Genomic DNA, 21,609 nt, shown 5'->3' with positions numbered 1-21,609 from the left:
TGACACATTTCAAGCAAATCATCTTGCCAGAAAAAAAATCAGCTTTTCAATTTGCCCCAGGGACCAGAAGCTTAAGAAAGTTTCAGAGTCATTTCAGAGTACAGACAACTTTAACCCATAATGTTATCTTATCACAGAAAACACATTTTTTCAATAATTGGCAGTGCTGATGCCAATTTCCTTAAAAAAAAAAAATTAACAGCTGTTGAGAAATTAATTAATTTCTATTTCTTCATGTTTATCACACAATTCTTAATTACAACCAACTACTGTGATATCACTTAAGAAAAAGATACCTAAAACACCTGAATGCTCATGGACCAGGGGTGAGTCACCAGCCCAGCTTACTGGGCTGTTCTCACACTTTATTTTCAGAGAAAGAGTCTAAGGCAGGAAAGTTTACAAAGAACCCTAAGTCTAAAATTTAATAAAAATGCAAATCTTAACTGCTTCTCTGTTTCTAATCTCCCAGTTACACTGGAGGGAATAACACAACATTTCTTCCCAATCCATGGTCACCCAGCAGCTGATACAGCAACTGAGAGATCTAACACAGGAAAAGAGATCATACCTTCCTGCACTCAAATAAAAGCACACTTCCTACAATGACAACCTAATTTAAGAATTAAAAGCATAATTAATTTGTCCAAATGCTGTACTTTATTCTGTTTCCATGACTTAATTCAATAAACCACATGCCTAATTTGATTTCCATTGTAAAGAAATCCTAAGGAATGGCACAATAGCATTTTCATAATGATAAAATCATGTGCTTAAATCCATCTAGATTTGGACAGCTTTTGAAAAGTAGGGCTTGCATTAGGAAGATGATGACCATCATTGAAATGTTTAAAAACAAACAACCCTGAAGGTAATCTCTTGCCTGTTTTGTTGATTAAAAGAGTTTTAGAGGGTTCAGTGTGATTTTACAATGCTTGATTTATGTTTTTTAATAATAAAAAGCAGTGCACAAGGACTGTAATTCCACAAGTTATGTCTTTTGTCAAACAACCACTGAAGAGAAAGAGCCACCAACTCTAGTACTTGGGGATATTCACAGTAAAACTTGCAAGTGAAGAGAATGCTGTAATAGCAGGCTCCTCACATTTAAATTCCTAGCACCATATGTTTTAAGTGGTAATAGGGAGCCAGGCAAGATGGACAACCTCCTGGTGTCAGATACCAGCGATATCCTATCTCACTCACTCTTCTTCCCAGTGAAAGCAAAACCCAAACTGGAAGGATGAATTCAAACCCTCTACGAGGAGCTGAACTGCAGGATAAAGCCTGAAATCCCAGGTAACAGCAGCGTTTAGAAACTGCCTTTCTGTATCCCATTTATCTACAAGCAGCCCAGTGAGGTGCATCAGGAGCATTTATGGAGCAGCTTTATGCTCCAAAGAGCAATCCCTGAGTGTCCAGGCAGGCTCAAGGGCAGCAGACGTTCCGGCACTGTCCTCTGCTGGCACAGCCACAGGGATCCTCCACCTGCCTGCAGCACTGCCAGCAGCTCTGCAATCCCCGTCCAAACTGACTGCTGGGACAACACAGATTTAACTTTACTGCTGAGAAAAAAAAAAAAAACAAAAAGGCAGGACACAGATGGAAATAGTCCAAGTAGAAACAAAAGGAGTAACGCGGCTGGCTAAACGCAGTTTGTTTCGTCTCACTGCTCTCAGGAGTCTCCAGCATAATTCCTCTCTCTCCTCTCCTCTCAGACATCATCTCCCCTCCAAAATCTCAGGCTCTGGTTATCTCTATACATTCAACATTAGAAAAGCCCAGGCTATCCCACGAAGCAAGATAATTATCTTTTATAAACACGTACAACAGACTTACTAAGTGATGTCCTCCAACTCCTCCTACAAATAGCTGCAAGATTACATCAGATTTTTCTGCTAACAATTACGGCTTATTTCGGGTCTGTGCAACAGGAAAATGGCAGCAGCTATAGGCAGTGCCTGAAACAGATGAGGGCTGGATGCACGGGCTGATTCAGGAGCTGGGCTGTATCTGTACCAAAGCAGTGTTGTGTTACAGGGTAACACTTACACGGGTGTCTGGGAGAGGTAAAAATATCTGAACTGAGAAACAGCCCTCAAATTACTCAGAAACTTCTCAAAGCTGCAGGAGCAAGACTGTGAAGGGGAAAGAATTATTATTTTTAAGAGATGTGAAAAGCGGAAGCATGTTTGATTATAATGAGCATGCAATCTGAACCCCCGACTGTACCATGCAGCACACATGAGACAGGACAATTACCATTTAATTAGGAGCTTTGCTCACTTTCTTCTACCCACTTGGAAAGCTAAAATGATTGTTTCAGAGTGTCTCTGTATTCTTTTGCTCCATTTCCTTCCATATAGTTTCCATTTTCCCAGATTTAGGGGGGCTTATTTTCTAAAAGGTGTTTCTTTAAGTTATTTTTTAAAATTTAAATTTAAAATAAAAACAGGGAAGTCAGTGTCTAAAATTTATAATTTGACAACGAAGCCAAATGAATTCATCTAGACTGAAATACTTATCTGTTCAGAAGAAGACTCAACAGATTTCCAAAAAGCCTAGGGTACACGAGCACATGCATATGAACAAAAGCACTGTGATTGTTGTGGTTTTTGATGTCAAACACCTTGACCTACAAGTTTAGCAGTTCTTAATCAGTCATAAATTTAGACCCAGCCTAAAATGGCATAAAGGAGATTTAATGGCAGACTGGGACAGGGACTGAAAGGTTAGGGGAAAAAACATGAATTCTGATCAAGAAGAAAAAGTTTAAGCCAAGTTAAACTCAAACATGCTTCCACCCACAAAGCTGAACATCTGCCTTTGGAGCAGATGTTGCAAAGCAGAATTCCCTTCGGTAGCCCCAAGGAAGGCCACACACAAATTTTCTTAATTCTGTCTCTTCCACATTTCACAGACCTGGAATGACAGTTCTCTAAACAGAAACTTCCACCTTTAGCTCACAAATGCTTACAGGAAGGTATGGCAGGAAAAACATTAATAGGCTGATCTAGTACGGAATTTTATCTGGAAATATGAATGGTAACTATCTTATGCAGGGGATATCCTGGACATCCTTATGCATAAAGATACCTGGAGCCCAGGAAGCTGGAGGAGAGATGGAATGTTAAGGGTATTAATGCAATACAGAAAATTTGAGCAGAATTTTGACATGGGACCTTCTCCCATCCAGGTTAAGGAACAGGCTCAGGCAGAATCAGTAGCTCAGTGACTCTGGAGCAGTATCAGACCCCAGTCTCCTGTGAAGGCACTCAGAGAATACATTGCACGCAGAGAACAATTAATCACACAAAGGAAGCAAAAGCCTTTCTCTGAAGGCCCCTCCTGTCTCCCTTTAAGCATCTTCTCTTCCCTGGAAACTCAACGTTGGACTACTGGGGTCTTATATTCAGCTCCCCATAATTGCCAGGTTCCCCAGAATGGCCCAGAGAGCACCATTTGTAGGGTTCCCTAATAAGAGTCTGCATTCAGCAGAGTACAGGCCAACATCCTCAGCCTAACCAAACCCCCTCTCTCAGTAAACATCCCCCTGGCTGGAACAGACAGTACCCTCTGTGGGAGAGCTGAACTTGGTCTCGTTGACGAAGGTGGACAGGTCAGAGGGCTGTGGGTAGTCCTGCTTGTCCGTGTTCAGGTCCACAGTCATGCAGGTCCACTTCTGACCCGTCACGGAGGACGCCAGTTTCTCCTCATCCGTGGCATGAACCACTGTGGAGATGACAGGAGGTGTTTCTGGAGTTGGCAGTGGAGTAGGGTCCTGCAGCAAACAAGAGCCAATTAATTCCATTATCTTTCACTAACACATGGAACAGCTCAATCTCTGAATTCCTCTGCACCGCCTGAGCCATCTTTTTAATTCCGTAATCTCTGCTGCAGCTCTGTGTAAAATACCTAATGGAAAATACCAACTCTACCAGCAGCAAGTTTTCCCAGTATAACTAAGCTCTTTGATGATACACTTGCATTGCAAAGCTGCTTTGATAACAGGGAAGAAAGAAGATCCAGAGCTGTTGAAATCTGTTAGGCACTTGACACAAGTGGCACACATCATCCATCACTGAAGTCTCTGACTACCAAAACTGACTTTGTAGGCTTCCCTCATAGGAGCAAACCTTCCTAGGTCCACGAGGTCACGAACCCTTTCCCCTTTCTTCACTTCTACGTTGTCAAGCAACACAAATAAAAGGGCAGGATGGATAACAGGAAGAGGAACAGCAGTGTGGAAGGAGCTGTGCCACATCAAAGCAGTCAGGCCTTTGTAGAAGAGCAGCTTTTGTTAACTTCTCTTCCAAGAAAACCACCTGCCAGCAGTTTACAACATGGAATCAAACTATCCAAGCACATGTTCCTGGAAGATCAGCCCACTTGGTTTATTTCTATTTCCTTTCCAGCCCACCAATTTGGTGCATTTAGCTTCTTACTTCCTAATCTTAAAATTCCAGGGTGGATAGTGATGTCTCGTTTTTCAGACAACTGACTGAAGATATTTACTCCTATCCTTGCTCCATCTTAACTCAGGGCTTTCCAAAATACATTTGCTAATACTCTAACTGGAATTCCCAGGGCAAATACTAGATCTATGTTGTACACACACTTCTAGAGACCAAAAGGTTAATGCCTTATGGTTATAGCTTAATGCACTATACTTGGACACCAATAAACAAAACTCTCTTCTGTTACCAAATGTACAATTCCACAATTAAATTTCCCCTTTTTTGCCCCTTCAAGAACACAAATTACATGCATTAAAATAAAGCAGCACTTTACCTGAGAAGGAGGATCTGACAGCGGGGATCTTTTTGGTGATTTTTTCACCCTAAATGTATCACTGAAAATAAAGGTCACACTGTTAATATGGTAATTTCAGCAAGAATCAGGTCACTTCACACTTAGCAAGAGACAGCACAGACAATGCAACCTCTGTAAGCCCTTCTGCATTAAAATCCCATCCATTAGGCAGCAGCACCACAGACAAACATGCCATGGGTACATATTTCTGTCATGCACTTGGAACAGGCCTTGATTCCCCAAAAGCTGAGAACAGCAGGATTGCCATATTTTTCATGCTAACTCCTCACACATTCACAGAGCAGAGTTACTGCTCGGCTGCAGTTCAAATCCCTGCTCCACCACAGGCACCCTCTGGGGCCCTGTGGAAATGATTTGGCTTCTGTCTGCTTCAGTTTCCCATCCAAAAATTAGGTCTAACCCACACCTTTACCTGAGAATTAAAACTGTGATAAACTTAGGCTCCAATGACCCCAAAAACCATGAAGATAAAACCTGGTCTGCTTTAGATGAACAGAATAAAACCATCGGAGGCAGATGCTGTTCCCCAGATGCCAGAACAACCTGTGTCATTACAAATGGGCGTAACAATGTTTTTAAAAACAAATACAACAAGAAATATGGCAATTCTGCTTCCAGTTCCCCCAACACCTCACAGTGCAGACTGGGAGCATGAACACTGTAGCCCTCCAAAATCCCACAGGTTTCAATCAAGCAAAAGGAATGAAGAACACACATTATGTCATGATGATGGATAATTATGAATGTTGCCTTTATGTTTATTCACAATTGGCTAAAATATTTTCTAACCAGAAATAAACTAATTCTCTATCTGTTCTCTTGATGCAGATTGCCAGAGTTATTCAAAACCATTTATGTTATGAGCTACAAGAGGGAGAAAAATACCACAGCAAACTCACTGATAAAGACTTTATGTTTGAACTGAGATGCAGTGGCAAAAATTACTGCCCACCAGCTCATCCCTAAGCAATGATGGCAAGGTTGTCACTAGAAATTCTAATGGTGGGTTTCAATTGGCAGAGGGTAAATCAATACCACTTCTAGAGGGGAAAATAAATTGAGCAGCTGAATATTGGTGTGTTCAATGCCATTAATTATCCAGTTATGATGACAGAATTAAAAAGGATAACTTTTTCCTTTAAGAAGGACAAGCACTTTATGCAGTAGTTACAAAGAATTGACTGTACAACATTGTTCAATGGTAGAAATAAAACTTCCATATTTTAGCTCAAGGATACAAAATCTCCATAGTTTTTAAATGAGGATCTTCTTTGATAGGCAACAGATAATGAGGCAACAGATTCCTCAAACTCATTCACAGTCAGGCATCTTACTTAAAATAGCTTTCATATGTGCAAGTGAAGTGAAATCATTAACATAAAAGCTTCATGCTGAATAACAACTGATCATGCTGCAAAATAAATAAGTAAAATTAAAAAGCCCATAAATCAAAAAAGTGGAAATTTGAATTGTTAGCTGAGAATTACTTACAACAGAGAACATACAGACATCACATCTTCTACCATCCTAAGACAAATAAGACAAAGAAAAGAGAGACAGACAGAAGGAACTGACAAAAAAGATTAACCTACAAATACTCTGTTAATGTTAATGTGTTAAGGCAATCTGATCATGCATATTTTCTACCTGTATAAACTTAACCCCTACTTCTTATTGTGAAATACATGAGGAGAAAAAAAATATTCATCAAGTCCTTCAGTGTTTTCCAGTTCAATGCTATACTTCTGACACGCTTTCATCTTATAGAACACATTTTTCAAAGCTGACACCTTCAACTTCCTTTCAACACACTAACTGTCCTTGCCTTCCGTGATGGAGGCCACCTGCTTGCTTTTCAAAACACAGTATTTGTTATTATATGAGATGCAAAACTGTTCCTGAATGGCAGCTAAGCTTAAGGAGAGGGCACGGTTATTCCTGGTTTTGTCATGTTTGCTGATGTGTTGTGACAGCACAAGAAAAAGCTACTTGACCATTTCAAACCATCTACCCAGGTCAGGATGGAAAACGACATTTCTTTAAATCTCAGCTGTTTTGGTTCTCTCCAAAACCTAACCTGGTGTTCTGACAGAGCAAACTGGTATCTCCCAAACCAGAATCAAACCTTGCCAAACAGCTTAGGCTAGGAAAAGTTCTCATTTACTTATAAGCTTGGCAGCTTCTGCTCATCTCTCCTCATGTGCAATGGTCATGACAGCTGGCACCTTCCATTTCTAAACAGCCTCCAGCCATCCAAGAGCTTCCAGAGCAATGCCTGCACAAGCAGTGTCTCTCCAAACCACCTATTTTTACTCATCACTGTGAGCTGGCACTGGGGAGGCATCAGCTTTGCTCAGCATCACCTGAGCAATGTGATTTGTCTCCATGCAGCTCAGCACTCAGGCAGACGACCAGAGAGCAATTTGTATCAAGCTGACACCTCTTCTAAAAACCTCATCTTTCCACAATGCTTAGACTACTGCAGGTTTCATTCAAGAACAAAAATGGCTTATTTTTATTGATTTGACACATTAGACTGAGCACATGGCTCAGATTCAAAGTAGTGCAAGGCTTAAGCAAAGGCTTAAACTCATGCCTGGCTTCCTCACCTCTAATCTAGAAATCACTGCCTTCCACATGAGGAACTCATTTTCAAACTGGTCCATAGGGTTTGATTTCTGCACCCCTCAACAGTGCTAATAACCCCTCCTGCCACTGCCTCCCCTGGCATCCCCTAACAAGCCTTAGGGTAATTTTCTTCTAGAAAGTACCACAGCTGCAGGCTGCAATGTGTTATTAATATGCAGAGTCTCCTCTCTGTAAAAAAAAAAGACCCAAAGAACACTTGCAAAAGCAGGTTATGGGGCTGCAGTGAGCAACACACAACACAACACAGTGAAAGCAGTGCCAAGCACAGGCTGGGAATTCCTGCAGCCCTCCTGACCCAAGAACTTGTGAGCCCTGAGCTGGGGAAGATTCACTTCTCCCCCATGATAAAGACCAGCAGTGAACTTTGTGATTCTAGGATGGGGTTTTCCTGTGATTCATTTTCCCAAGGACAAATGTGGCTTAGCAAACTCTCTGTAAACTCATTTTGCCCCTAAATTAATAACTTTGGAATTCTTTCCAATATTCAAAGCAGATGGGAGAACCCAAGAGGCCCACACTGGGGGTCTGTCAACTCCAGCTACTGGAAGACACAAGGAGACTCCAGCTGGTTGCAAAAACTTAAGGATCTGGTGATGTTAAATTCCCCTCTACACTTCCCCAGTAAGATTCAAATTGTTCTGCTCTTGCTGTCAGACTTTTAAATCTTCTTGGTTTGGACCAAACCAGTTTGGACTGCAGGTTTGGAAAATGTGTCATTTACCACTAAATTTCAGGTATACCTCAAAAAGAAGCAATACCAGAAAAAACCAGGCTCCTCTCTCAAAGAACACAACTCAACTTCACAGTGGTCTAAACTACCCATAAATCAGAAATGCCCCTAGGAAGAAAATAATGGCAACAAGCTTCCTCAAATCTGACAAGGGAATTGAATTAGAAGCTTAGAAGGCAGGCGGCTGTTCAGAAAAATCTGAATAACCTCCATCTCACCCTGCACAGGAGGTCAGCTTTTGTACTGCTTTACATGAAGCACGTTATCTTCTTATCTTAAATTGGTATTTAAAATTTTTGCTCCCATTTTTGTTAGCTAGCTGGAACATTTAAACCATAAAGGGACATGAACTGGGATACTGTCTTATAGATACACACAGGAGATCAATTTCAGATATATGGGATATAAACTTAGTGGTCACCAACTCAAAATAACCATATCTGAACAAATAAAGCAACATGCAAATCAGCAACCAGCCACAGGGATTTTTAACCAAATATCTAAAACCAGCAATGTAGAAAATTTATCCTGGAATTTGTCACCTATGTTTAAAAGCGGAATATTTCCCTAACATGTAGCAGTTTTGGAGATTTTAAACTTTCTGCACAACTGTAAGCTCTCTCACAAAAAGGAATTTTTTCACATTTTTTAGTTGTGTATGTAAAAAAAAAAAACATTTCAATACTGCATTCTTCTGTTTCAGTTTATTTTCTTTTAAATACCCTAAGTCACTGGATAAAACCATTTTCCTGCTGTTTGCAGTATGAGATTTGTCACTGCCTTACTATTTCACATCCCACGCTCAAAAACAATGATTCATGAAATAGTTGTGCTGGCGTGATTACTTTGATCATCTTAAACAGCATCGATTTCCCAGGATGAGATCACAGAAAATTGGGCACGAACCTGATAAAATTACAATTTAACCAGGTTCAAAACTACACGGAGTCCAAAGACTTAAAAAATGCCGTTGCCTAATGCGGGTTGGTAGCTCTGGAAATATCAAATTATTGAGGAAACAGGTTGAGGGAGAGCAGGAACAGCCTCCCAGCGTGACTCCAGCTGTGACCACCAACATGCACGGTCATCTCCCTCTCTCTATTCAAATATAAATCCTGTGTAACTGTGCTAAGGGGGAGGAATGGGCTGCTTCTATTCTAGAAACGTCTCTGCCCTTTAACTTACGTTTTTAGTGGCGTCTTCTTCTTCTTGGCAGGTTTGTTCAGGCTGTCTCCTTCCGTTCCATTCGTTTCGTTGGCACTGGCTGGTATCTCAAAGGAAGCTGGAGATTTGGAGGGTGAGCTGGCTATCTTAGAAGACGACTTGAAAGGGTCAATGGAGTCCTCACACATGTCTGGCTCGAAGCTGTACGTTTGTTGGGGCAGTTTGGGTGATTCCTGCATTTTTGTACTGGATGAGAAGGGGTTGAAATTGGGATCATCCCACTTGTCGATATCAAAAGTGTAAGAGCCTTTTGTGATGGGGATTTCATTTGGGTCAGTGGGCGACTTGGTCGGGGTGGTTGGAGCATTGTCAAGCTTCTCCACCGGTTTTTTAGTCTTTGGCCTCCGTAGCGGCATTTTAGCACCAGGCTTTTTCCCTGCTTTTTTGGGAGGAGGAGTGCTCTCCTGCTGGTCTTCGCTCCCCCCTTTCTCCTCAGAGTAATCGAACTCCAGCCTCAACGCAACACCTTTGACGGGAGGGTCCTCCTGTCCCCCGGTGTCCGGCGGAGTCACCTCCACAGCCTCGGGGGCCGTTGTTAGAGGTAGTGTTTTCCTGCTGGCAGGGGGAGAGTTCTGCACCTTGCCACCTCCGGAGCTAAATGCACTAATCCCTTCGAAACGGTCCGGATCCGAAGGGTTGGATCCTTCAGGCACAGGCGGGGCCTCCTCTTTCTCAGCAGAGATTTTGGAAGGTTCAGTACATTCGGGCTTTGCTGAGTCAGCCTTCACCTCAGATGCTTTATCCTCACAAGCTGCGTGACCAAGCTCAGGAGGTTCTTGTGGGGTTTCCTTCACCAGGGGAGCATCCAGAGGTTTTTTGGCTGACTGCTTCTTTTTTAAGGAAGCTGGTCTGGGTTTTTTCGTTCTCTTGAGGGTACTGGAAGCACTGCTTGAACCAGTACCGTACACATCTGCTGACGGTGCTAACGTCTCACTGTTGCCAAGGTAAGATGCTCCATCAAAATCACTGGCCTGCAGGCTGAGAGATCGAGACAACGTGGATTTGGAAACTGGGACTGAATCCGTGGATTTTCTCCGGACATTTGCTTTGGGGTCACGATTCTTCGGCTCTGCAGAGCTCGTTCCTAAGGCATGGAGAGAATCGACCAGCTCGATGTTATCAAAGTCCAAGTTGTAGGTTCCACTGCTGGCTATGGGCTTGTCCTCGTCGAAGACAGTGGAGAAAGAATGGGGAGGGGGACGGAAAGGGCTCTCTTGAACTGGTTCACTGTGTGACACATCGGTTACGGGTTCAGCTTCTGAACACAGTCCTGTGGGAACACACAGAAAACTCAGCGGACTGCAAACACATTTTTACAACTGGGGCTTAGGAAGTTTTGTTACAATCTAATATTACTGCAAGTAAAAGAAAAAGGCATTAAAATCATACCAATTCACTAAGCAAACTGAAGTGACTTTTCCAATATATGAACTAGATTAGGGGAAAAAATAGATCTGTTTTTCCCAGTACAGGATTCAAGGCAAGTGTCACAAAAAGACAGAAAACATATTTGCACCAGCCTCTAAAGCACCTCTTCTAAACTATCACTTATAGAGATGGATATCACCATAATGCACTAAATATTCCAAATACCAGAAAAACTGCACATAAAGCACTTTTTTACTCCCATTTTCTACTACTACAAAGAGTCACACAATCATGTCAGAGCTCTTATGCTCTGTAAATTGACTGGTGCTTTGGTAATTACATGTTGACCTTAAGTTTTGTTTCCCATGTGCTATTTTTACCAATTTACCCAGAGGAAAATGGCTTCCTCTCCACAACCCATCAATACTGCTCCTCTATCTGCCCCAAGCACTCAATATACTCTACTCTGACCTCATAATTACATGTTTATAATAAGAGATGAATAATTGAGAACTTAGTATGAAATAAATTATGGTAAAGGTAAAAAAAAAAAATTCATTTAGAGAACTCCACAAATATTTTCAGTTGAAAAATCTTCCTTTAAAAAGCTAGAAGCTCCCTAGTGATTATTTAAACCAGGTTTTTCCAAGTGTAGTTCTAATTTGTTGATGAAAAGAAAATTTTGTTGAGAGATTTATATGTTAAACCTCTTAATCCAAGCAGCTTTCCATTGCAATTAAAGGTTTTCTTATTGAATGGAACCCTAAAATGATTTATAGAAGTCTCTTCACCCAGGATATAACAACTCTATTGGACAAAGTAGAAAAAGACAAGAGTGCCTAACAAAAAACCAGAAAATCTATAGGTAGGAAAGCATGAAGGTGAAGGTCCTTGCTGCCCTCCAGCTCATTAGGCTGATTATTCAAATGTTTTACAAATCCTGCATATGGTTTGCTCCTGCTGTGACTGTACTACACTGATGTGAATGTACCACGGTCACCTCTGTCCCTGTGTGTCTCTGTGGGGTACCAGAGACCTGGGACAGCTCTCCCCAGCTCCCAGTTCAGGCTGGGCTCAGCCAGCTGCTCTCAGCTCTCACCGAGGAACAGAATGCCCCCGTGTTTCCTGTTGAAGCAACACAGCCTTCTTGACGTTGTCGTTTTTTTTTTAATTATGCAATTATAAAGAAAAACAGTCATACAAAAATGAATGCTTTGCTCAACCCTAAACAATTTCAGAGACATTTCCGCTCATCCTTTTCATACCAACCCTGACATGTTTTGCAAAATAACTCTCATTTTGCCCCGACACATTCATTAACAGTGTTCATAAAAGCAATACAGACAATCAATTATTATTTTAGTGAGAAGCTATGAATGGATTAAGAACAGGGGAAAAAATTTTCCTTTGTTTCAGAAGAAATTGTATGCCTGCTCAGAGACTGCAAGAATTATTATTTATGGGTGTAGAGGACAGAAAAGGATTTAAGGGAATTGGACACATTTCCCAAAGTGGCACCATGTACTTCCAGAGACTGTCAAAGGGATGACAGCTATGCAGTCTCTCTTTCAAGACTGTGAAAGTTCACTAGGCTACATCAATTAAAATAATATTCTAATGTGTTTTTCTGCTAAATGAATGCTAATAGTGTGGCAATACCTCAGAACAGTTTATTTTTCTCCTTAATCCCCACTGGTTTGGGCTTGGTTTCAGCCTGGCTGAGGAGTCATTAATTAGGCTTCGTTTGCCAGTCGAGCTGGTGCTCACTTCACACACACATCACTTTGTGACACTGATGGGACTCCTGTTAAGGGCACTCAGAGTGCCATAAACCTCCAGCATTAGCCTAATCTGCCCCTTTCACCCTGAAAGGAGAATGGAAGGCACTTCAGGGGAATACATCACAATAAACACTGGGATGTCAGCGGAGTACAAATGTAGGTCAGCGTGAAATGAAAGTGGGATCTGAACAAGGAATCGTCTGCAGTTATGCACTGTTTTCATTCCAGCCTGTGCCAAAGCCCTCAACAGCACCGAGGCCCCGGTTCAAAGTAGTATAAACAGGCATTAAAACAAAGTAAAATAAAATAAAATAAACCACTGCCCCACAGGACTTGGACTGTAAATAAGAGGCTGAGGTTTGGGATGCATCACGCAAAGGGAGCGTGCAAGCTACTCTCAACAAACCAGCACTTAAATTCTGTGTGCTCCACACAGTGCAGGGCTTTAATCTTCTTTAACTGCTTATTTCACGACTTCCTCCTCATCAAATCCTTTTTTACTCAAGAATACGGATTTCTGCAGAGTGTTGCTCGATATTTTTATTGTTTCTTTATGAAACAAGATGTGAAACTGCCTCAGAAAACACGGCTCTTGGCAGAAGTGAAATGCTGCTGTCAGCCTCTTCTGGCTTTACGACAGGACTGGCTCACTCCTGGTAATAGCAGAATTGCTGGGGCAGGAGATATAAATGGTACTCAAGGCTTTATCACTACAAAGAGACATGAAGACCATTCTTTCCTGACATTAACAGCCTGTTCAGAGAGCAGTGACATTTGTTCTTTTACAACACAAAATGAAGCCAATCAGTATCACTACAGTATTTTATTAAAATGCAGTTTGATCACAAAGGAACATACTACGACACAAGCTATGGGAATTAAGGCAGGACTTGCCCCAGAGAGGAGCCAGCACAAGGTTTTCAGTCAGGTTTATGCCTTTTATTGACACTGAGTCACCCACAATTTGTACTGGTAAGAGCTGCCCACAGGTGTAGACATTAAGTTTTATAAAGCACTCCAAGAATGTGGAGGATAGCTGGGGAACTTACACTGCAATAAAAAAACCAGGCAAGCTCCTCAAACTCTCTCATTTCATTCATTAAAAAAAAAAAAGGTCCAAGTTCTGCTCCTTCCACTAGGAAATTCCCCTGATTTCAGATAAATTTTGACTGGATCAACTATGAAAAACCCAAACCCAACCCCAACAACATAAAACTCAGACTTCTTGTATCCAGGTGATGAGACCTAAATATTAGAGCTACATGCAGTATTTAACATTGGGCATTTTCATCTGTCACCTGTTATGGCAGAACCAGAAGTCCCTAGAAAGTCACAGAATCACAGAATATCCTGAGTTGGAAGGGACCCACAAAGATCACTGAAGTCCAACTCCTTGTCCTGCACAGGACAGACCCAAGAATCCCACCCTGTGCCTGAGGGCCTAAATAAGATATTGTAAGACTGTGTGCATTAATAAACAAAACAATTTTCTATTGCTCCTTTACAGAAGTAGCCAAGGCAAGATGCTGAAGCATCTCTAAAGCAGAGGGAACCCCAATAGACTGAAAATAGGCCTTAACATGCTGAGCTGGAAACAAAATGAAACACTATTCTGACAGGCTTAGCAATAAAATTTGAACAGATATTATAAGCAAATACAGCAAAAATTAAATTCCAGTTCTGTTTTCTAGAGAAAAAGCAAACAAAGGCAAACGTCTGGAAAATGCATACAGCATGCACCCACTTATTACGCTATGAGGAAAAAATGCCAAAAGCATGTAAGAATTGGAATTACCTAACACTAGAAATTTTGAAACACAGTTCATTTCAAGTTTCTTCTTGTTATGACAACCCTTTGATGTCAGGAAATCAATTAGTACCACTTTTTTAAGGTTCTGTAAAAATACTTTTGTCATTTATTCTGAGAGAAAACTTTGTATACAAAAGTTTCTTCTCAAATTTTACGTGTCAGGCTTCAAGAGGAAAAACACTGAAGAAGAACGCTTTCCATACCAAAAATTTCGTTTGTTTTTGTCTGGACTGTAATGTCTCTACTGGAAAGCCTGACCTCAAATTTCCCTGGCACCAGAAAGACTCAAATACAGGTGCCCCATATCCTGATTGTTGGGCTATAATACACACAGGGGACTCCAGCTCTCACGGCTCCCCTGTGAATACAATCCAAATTCAATACTCAGCTGGGGAAGGCAGTAGGGGTGACAGAAAATTCCTAGGCAGGAATTCCTGGCCAAAACCAGGGTATTGGGGAGAATGGGCTTGGGGGACATTCTGGTACTCAGATGGATGAAACAAGGGACAAGAGGACATTGCTCTGAGAAGCTGAGGAGACATGCAACAATAATTTAAAATAATGACAAAACCTAGTAAATGCAACCTCAAACTCTCCAATTTGCCTCGAGATTATAACCCATGTTTCCCACAATTTATTTAGGGAGGAATGGAAGGGCTCATTGGTGGCACTTCCAGGGGCCCAGGGGTAGTTTCCATACTTGCTCTGTTGCTCCCCTTCCCCTCCAGACTTGCCCTCAGACTGACTCCCCTCCTCTGCTCTGCTGCTTATGGACCAGAGCCATGCAGCAGGTTTTGCCCCACCAGGAGCTGGCACAAACCCAGCAGGAGTCCAGCTTAGTTCACTTTCATCATATTTATGAAACTACCACTGAAGTCAACCTAATTAAAAACTCTCCTCTTGGCTTTCCGGCAGTGGGGTCCAGCTGCTGTGCTAGTGATATCATTCAGCACAACTACAGCCATCTGCATAAGTAATTATTGTCAGCTATAGATGAAATAATCCTTTAAACACTTACTGTGCTCCCTCCTTGCACCCAAACACAGGCTCTGTCACCCATCCCATGTGGAAGATAAAGCCATGTGGCTGCTGAACCAGGAACCCAGCAGGACAGTGCTGCCTCTCCCTATGCCTGTGCCAGGCTCTCCAGCTGCCCATATTCCTCACTCCTCCTTTACTGAAACCTGTTCTTTAAGCTTTATGGTACCATCCAGGAATTCTGCTTCAATGCCTGTGAGCCCTGAGGAGGGGACTCGCTCTCTTTGTGCGCAGCCACATGCATAACTTAGGAAATAAATAAACTACAAGACACTCAAGTGGTTTATAAAGTACAAAATATTTAACTTTTCTCATTTCTAAACACCTAAACTATAGTCTTAGTATTATTTATTTCTCCTAAAGATTTCCAAAACAAATGAATGCTTTGTGTTGCCCTCCCACATTTGGATTTTTTCTGCATTACGCATCTTCTTCCCCTCCAATAAACTCCCCTGTTGTATAACTGTGTTTTGCATCCTTTTGGAACACTGAACATATAGCTCTGTCACTTTGCTGTAACTTGCCTCCCATGGACAATCTGATTTGCAAATGAAGTGGTTTCCTCTCTGCCATCCAATGGCCTTCAATAAAGTTCACACTGGCTATGAATAGATATATTCAGTTTGCCACTTTTCTTCAGAAAGATGTGAAAGAAAGGAGGGGGGAACTGGGACGGAAGGAGACAAGAATCACATGTGCCAGGGAACCACATGTGTAATCAAGGGCTTGAAGATAATCTACTGCAGTAATTAAAAGCACACTCCAATCCTGTTCAGCATGTCTGTTCTTTTGTTCTCCGAGCACTTATTTTGTAATCACTGGATTGCCAAAGATTTAAAAAAAGGAAAGAAGATGCAGAATGAATAACTTTTGGTACAATGAGGAGGGAACTCTAACAGCAGAAAGTAAATAGCATCAGGATGCCTCAGTATTTAATTTTTATTTTGTGAAATAAGTTTGTTGAAAATCCTTGAAGCTTCTTATAAACTTGTATCATAAATCATGATCTTAAAGAGCATTGCTTAATGAATAACTCCCAGAAATGCTTTAGGTGCCTTGAGACCTTTAGTGGGACGCTACAACTCTTTCCAAACGCAATACAAGTGAGCTTTAGACTGCTGGGAGAAATATTATCTGCATACAGTTTAGCCAGGTGATCAAGATGACTTGACTTTCAGATGGGAAAAAAGACAGCATAATGGGGAATTCATTCTCAAACTGTTGAGCTGTCATCCAACAGCCCAAACAAAGTTATTTTGGGCTAATAGCATGCTTTCTACTCCCTCATATTCCATTACTCAATCTGGAGTACAAAGAACACTTCTTTGTGGAACGAATTTCTTTGGGTTTTAAACACAATTCTGCCTTTTTTAAGATTTTAAAGATTTTATTTTCCCAGTATGTACCAATTTTCACATATATATACACCATACATACATTCATACATAGCCCTGTGTTCCTCCAATAAAATCAGTACTTCTGTTGTTCTAACGAGCTTTTTGATCACCTCCTGTTTCAGGTAACACATTTGAAAAAGGCATTTTGTTACTTGTCATAGTTAACAGTGCTTACACAGGTACCTGCATCTGCAACTCACATCTCCTTTTTCTACTCATCTGACTCTCTAAAGGCCCTACAAAAAGAAGCTTGATTCAAAAGGAATTAAGTTCTTTTCTACAAAGCTCCTCTTTTCTTTAATATTTTTCAAACGTTATGGACAGATTCTCCAATACTTTATTCCAAGAGGCAACAGGGATTTTCCTCTCTCCATGGGTAATTAATTAATATTCCAGAAGCCAATTTATTAGCATTAATTCCTTGCCTGTGCTTAGAGAAACAGCTCTCTGCATATTCACCTCCCTCAGTAATGTGTCCCACTCATTACCTGTATCTTCCACAGGCAGCTGAGGCTTTATTTCTTGCTCTGCTACGTCTGCAACAACTGCTGCTGCTGCTGCTTCAGGGGGTGGCTGTGGAGGTGAAGGTGGTGCCTTGACAGGTGTAGTGGACTCCGGGGTCTCAAATGCTTCTTCAGAGTCAGAGCTCCTGGGGAAAATCAAAGCAGACTGGTGAGCACAGTGAGATTCACGTTTGCAGGTCAGGCTTGGGAACGCTGGGCTTCCTGAGCTGGTGGCACAGACCTCAGCTCTCAGGCTACCTCTGCATCTCCCAAAGGAGATTTGACATTCCAGGATGGTTTCCAGAGCAGGATGTCATGGCTGTGGTCTTCTCCCTTAGACAAGTATTTATGTCATTTGTCTTACACACTTGGAAATAAATCCATCCTGCAAAGCCTGCTTCCCAGTGTGAGGGTGGCTCAGCCACTCAGACCAACAACCCTGTGTTACTCCTTGGCACAAGCACACCTAAATTAACTTAAAAATATAAATAAAATAGACCCTCTCAAGAGAATTTCCCAGCTTCATGAAAACCCCCCAAACATCTAAAATACCACCAAATTTCTTTGTGTACTCTTAAGGGTGAGAGCAGACATGAAGTTATCTGAGGTGCAGCAAACCCTTGTGCATCCTCCTCCCAGAGAAATACTACATTCTATTCTCAGCAGAATTTTACCAGAGCCCTTTCCAAACAGACCTTGTGACACAAGGTAAGACAGCCTATAAAGTGCATGGAACCCTGGTATTTTCAATAATCCTTCTGTGGCACCATGTGCTCACAGGGACACAAAAACCATAGGGACCACAATGGGCTGGTGCCAGCCCAGGAAGGAAACAGCAGCACCCAAAATGGAGTAATTCAAGTGAAACACAAGCTTGAAAGGGAGCACCTCTACAAAATTATGAGTAATGCGAACATTAAGCAAAGGTCTAAACCATTGAAGGACACATCATCTGCTCTTAGAGGTGTACAGCCATAAGAAACTGTCCTTCTAGGTCTGGAAACAGTAGATCATACTTGTTCTTAAACTGAGACCAAATCATAAACATTTCATCCTTTGGGAGCAAGGAATGCAGTAATAATGGTGTCATACTCAATATGCACTGAACAAATGTTCAATATATATTCAATAAGCATTTCTGTTGGTCAGATGCAGCTTTGGACTGTTGGTCTGTAATAAACTGAATTGAACATGGCAGTTTGCTAGAGGACAGGACTGATTTGCCCCTTCCCAGTGAATCTGTGTTGCCATAAAATGAGAAGCCATTTCATCCCCCAGAAGCACTCCACAAGCCGCCCCAAATCAAGGACTCCTCTCATTTCACTCAAGTTAGAAGAGAACTCTGAGCTGCCAGATTCTGTTTGGTTTCCTGAGACTCGTGATTATTTCAAGCAGCTCCATGTCAGGAGAAGTACAAATACAGGATTTGCATTCATTTGTCTAAATCCATCACAGCATAAAGCCTTTGGAGAGCTGGGGAAGAGGAGACCCCACTGTCACCCCTTACAGCTCGAGGAGCACAGTGGTCCTAATCTTCCCTCTCCCTCTTCTCTGCAGCATCCCAGTGAGAGCTTCCACCTCCCCCTACACAACCAGGGTGCACATCATGACCCTATGCCAACCAACTCCTGGCTCATCACCCCTACTCCTGAAGCAAAAGGAGTTCTACTAGGTGATAACTTTGGATGTTTGGATATTTATTTTTTTTCCTCCTCAAACTTACACAGCTCAAAACCACCGTGTCTGGCTTTCCATTGTATCTGTTGTCACAGCTCCTCAAAAAACCTTCTTCGTGTCACTTCTTTAACCATGCTCATTCCTCAGGCCACAGAACAGTCAAACTGGAACAGGCACACTGCATAATTTTAAATTATATCCCTACAAAGATGCACCAGGTTTTAAGCTCTACATGTTTTAAGCTTAAAGAACAGCTGCAAACAAAGGGCTTCTGTAAATAAAGCTTCACAATAGGTATTCAACAACAACAACAACAAAAGCTTTCTCCTCCCTCCATGGAGCTGGTTCAGGAAACTTTAAAGTAGAAGAATCAAAGAGAAACAGAGTTGTGTGATATTTTCCCAGTGTCATAAAAATAAACCCAGGAAGTTATCATCTAAACCAACAAAATGAGAAGTAATTCATATCTCTCAGGCTTTCACGCAGTTTTTCATTGTGCTGCGCTTAATTAATGTTTCACCCTCTACGATATGAACTCCAAGTCTTGCTCTGTAATACTCAAACAATAATGTTTAGACTCCTTTTTTCCAAACTGTCCTTATAGCCACGTAACATATGCAGTAACTGGAACAGGAAAAAACCCCTCTATTTTCATACCCTACTCAAAGCAGTAACTGCACTGTTGAACTGCCCTGATTGACAAGTTCTGTGTCCTCCTTTAGATAAATTACGGAAAGAATTGGTGCCTGTTTATCTCCCTTTTAAAGGAGCTCCCTTTGTTTGCTTGGTCTCTTCCTTGGATGAGCTGGGCATAAACAATTGAAGTAAAGAGAAATACTTGTTCTTGTTTGTTCACTGCATGAGTTTCCACTCTGGAAAACCTCTCGAGTCTGTGGACAGACAGTTGAGGGGCCTGAGCTCCAGAAAAAGGCTTTATTTTGCTAATATTTAATAATTCCCAAAAGATTCCGATACAACACTCCTGATTTTCAGCTATTACAATCAAGTAAGAACTGTCTTAACCATAACTCAAATCCTGACAAGCTTGCTTTGGGAAGCAATTGTGCTCACAAAGAAAATTGTATTTAACAAAGAAACATGAAAGGAAGTTTAATACCAGAAAAACCTTCTCTGTCATGGCCTGGGATCTGGGCAAAGGCATAAAGCCTGGAAGCACATTCCAGTACTATGCTCCAAAGTCAACATGCATCCTGGAAATACTAAATCTTGTGTTCAGTTTTCCCTAGTGAAAGAAAATATGGACGATCCCTCTTATGTGGGATATTTTTTTTAAGACTACAGTCCTACGTTCAAACTATAAGAAAAGATTTTCCCAGAACAACAGGATTTCCTGTGAAAAGGAAGTTACATATTTCAGCCAGTTCAATTCACAACGCCTTTCTGAGAAAGTCAGGGAGCACGTGGAACAAAAAGAAATAATGCTGCTGCACAGTTCTTAGCATAAAACAAGATTGCCAGATTGTGATACACCCTGAGAATAGGCACCAATTCAAAGCTGCACAAGGAGCAGCCACCCCGGGTCCAGCTGTGGGCAGGTTCTCAGCAAAGGAAGAGTCTTGATAATCTAGAAGATGATTCTGATGCTCCAGCCAAGGATGAAGCAAAGAGCAGAGGGTGAGTCCCCTGTAGGACTTGTTTGTGGGGCAGTGATGAATTGGGAGCTACAGGAAGGAACACACATTCATGCATCTGTTTAGCCAGCCTGGGAAATTAGTGGGAGCTTACTTTTATAAGAGGTCATACAGATCTTTCCATCTGTATCCTTTGGATTTGTACACAACAGGCGAAAAAAATAGGGACTGTAGAAGTCACAAAACATTCTTTCAGTCTGTCTCTTTCATGTTCCTTCTTCAAAGAGCCAGTAAACAGTAAATACAACACATACAGATGGGGTTCAGTAGCAAGGGAGAACAGGGAAATCCCAGAATCAGACTAGATCAACCAAATCTGGTAACACTGCATCAACTTGTGGAGCCTGAGCACTCCCACTCTCATCTGGGAAGTCTGAGCTCTTGCCCAGCCTGCTACATAAATCTCTGGAGGAAATACTGAAGGCAGTCACCAGGGCTGACCTCTCTTCCTCACCTCTGGCCGTGTGGAAACCCAGCCTCATAAGTTACATTACCTTTTTTTGTAAACCACAGGCTCTTACAATTTAAATCCTCCCTGATTTCAGAATGAAAAATTGCCTTTTTGTCAGTGCAGCTGGAAAGCAGTCAGGAAGCAAGAATGAGATTTCTTCATTCCCCTGCCTCTCCTCGCTGCCTGCCCTCGTCAGGCAGACACAGCCCCTTCAAGTGAGTGAGATCACCCCAGTTGCCACACGGAAACTCAATTCATTAAAAAGTAGCTTTCAACAGAGCTGTGGCCTTGGGCCGTGTCGGGAACGCTGCCATCTGCCTTGGGTTCCTCCAATATTTACACTGCAGCAGCACAGCCAGCACCACTGTGCTCCCTGGTTCCATTTCACAGCAGTGAAAGAGAATATAAAAGAAACTTAAAAGCAGGACTTTGACATGAGGACTGAGCTCAGCAGCATCGCCTCCTATGGAGGGGCTCAAGGGAGCAGAACTGGAAC

General features: G+C 41.8%; 1 protein-coding gene across 4 annotated transcripts in view; it reads right to left on the bottom strand.

Annotated features, from left to right (window-relative positions):
• The window catches only part of TACC2 (transforming acidic coiled-coil containing protein 2), a 128,943-nt gene that overhangs the window by 21,970 nt on the left and 85,364 nt on the right, over nt 1–21,609 (bottom strand). For all 4 annotated transcript variants that reach the window (XM_082286255.1, XM_082286256.1, XM_082286258.1 and 1 more), the window contains 4 exons: nt 17,319–17,479; nt 9,398–10,706; nt 4,792–4,852; nt 3,574–3,781 (listed from right to left, as the gene is read on the bottom strand). In XM_082286255.1, coding sequence (XP_082142381.1) covers nt 3,574–3,781; nt 4,792–4,852; nt 9,398–10,706; nt 17,319–17,479 — 1,739 coding nt within the window. The remainder of the gene's footprint in view (nt 1–3,573; nt 3,782–4,791; nt 4,853–9,397; nt 10,707–17,318; nt 17,480–21,609) is intronic.

The sequence above is a fragment of the Coloeus monedula genome (assembly GCF_965178545.1).
Source record: "Coloeus monedula genome assembly, chromosome: 8".
Taxonomy (NCBI): domain Eukaryota; kingdom Metazoa; phylum Chordata; class Aves; order Passeriformes; family Corvidae; genus Coloeus; species Coloeus monedula.
This window is presented reverse-complemented; position numbering and strand designations above follow the sequence as displayed.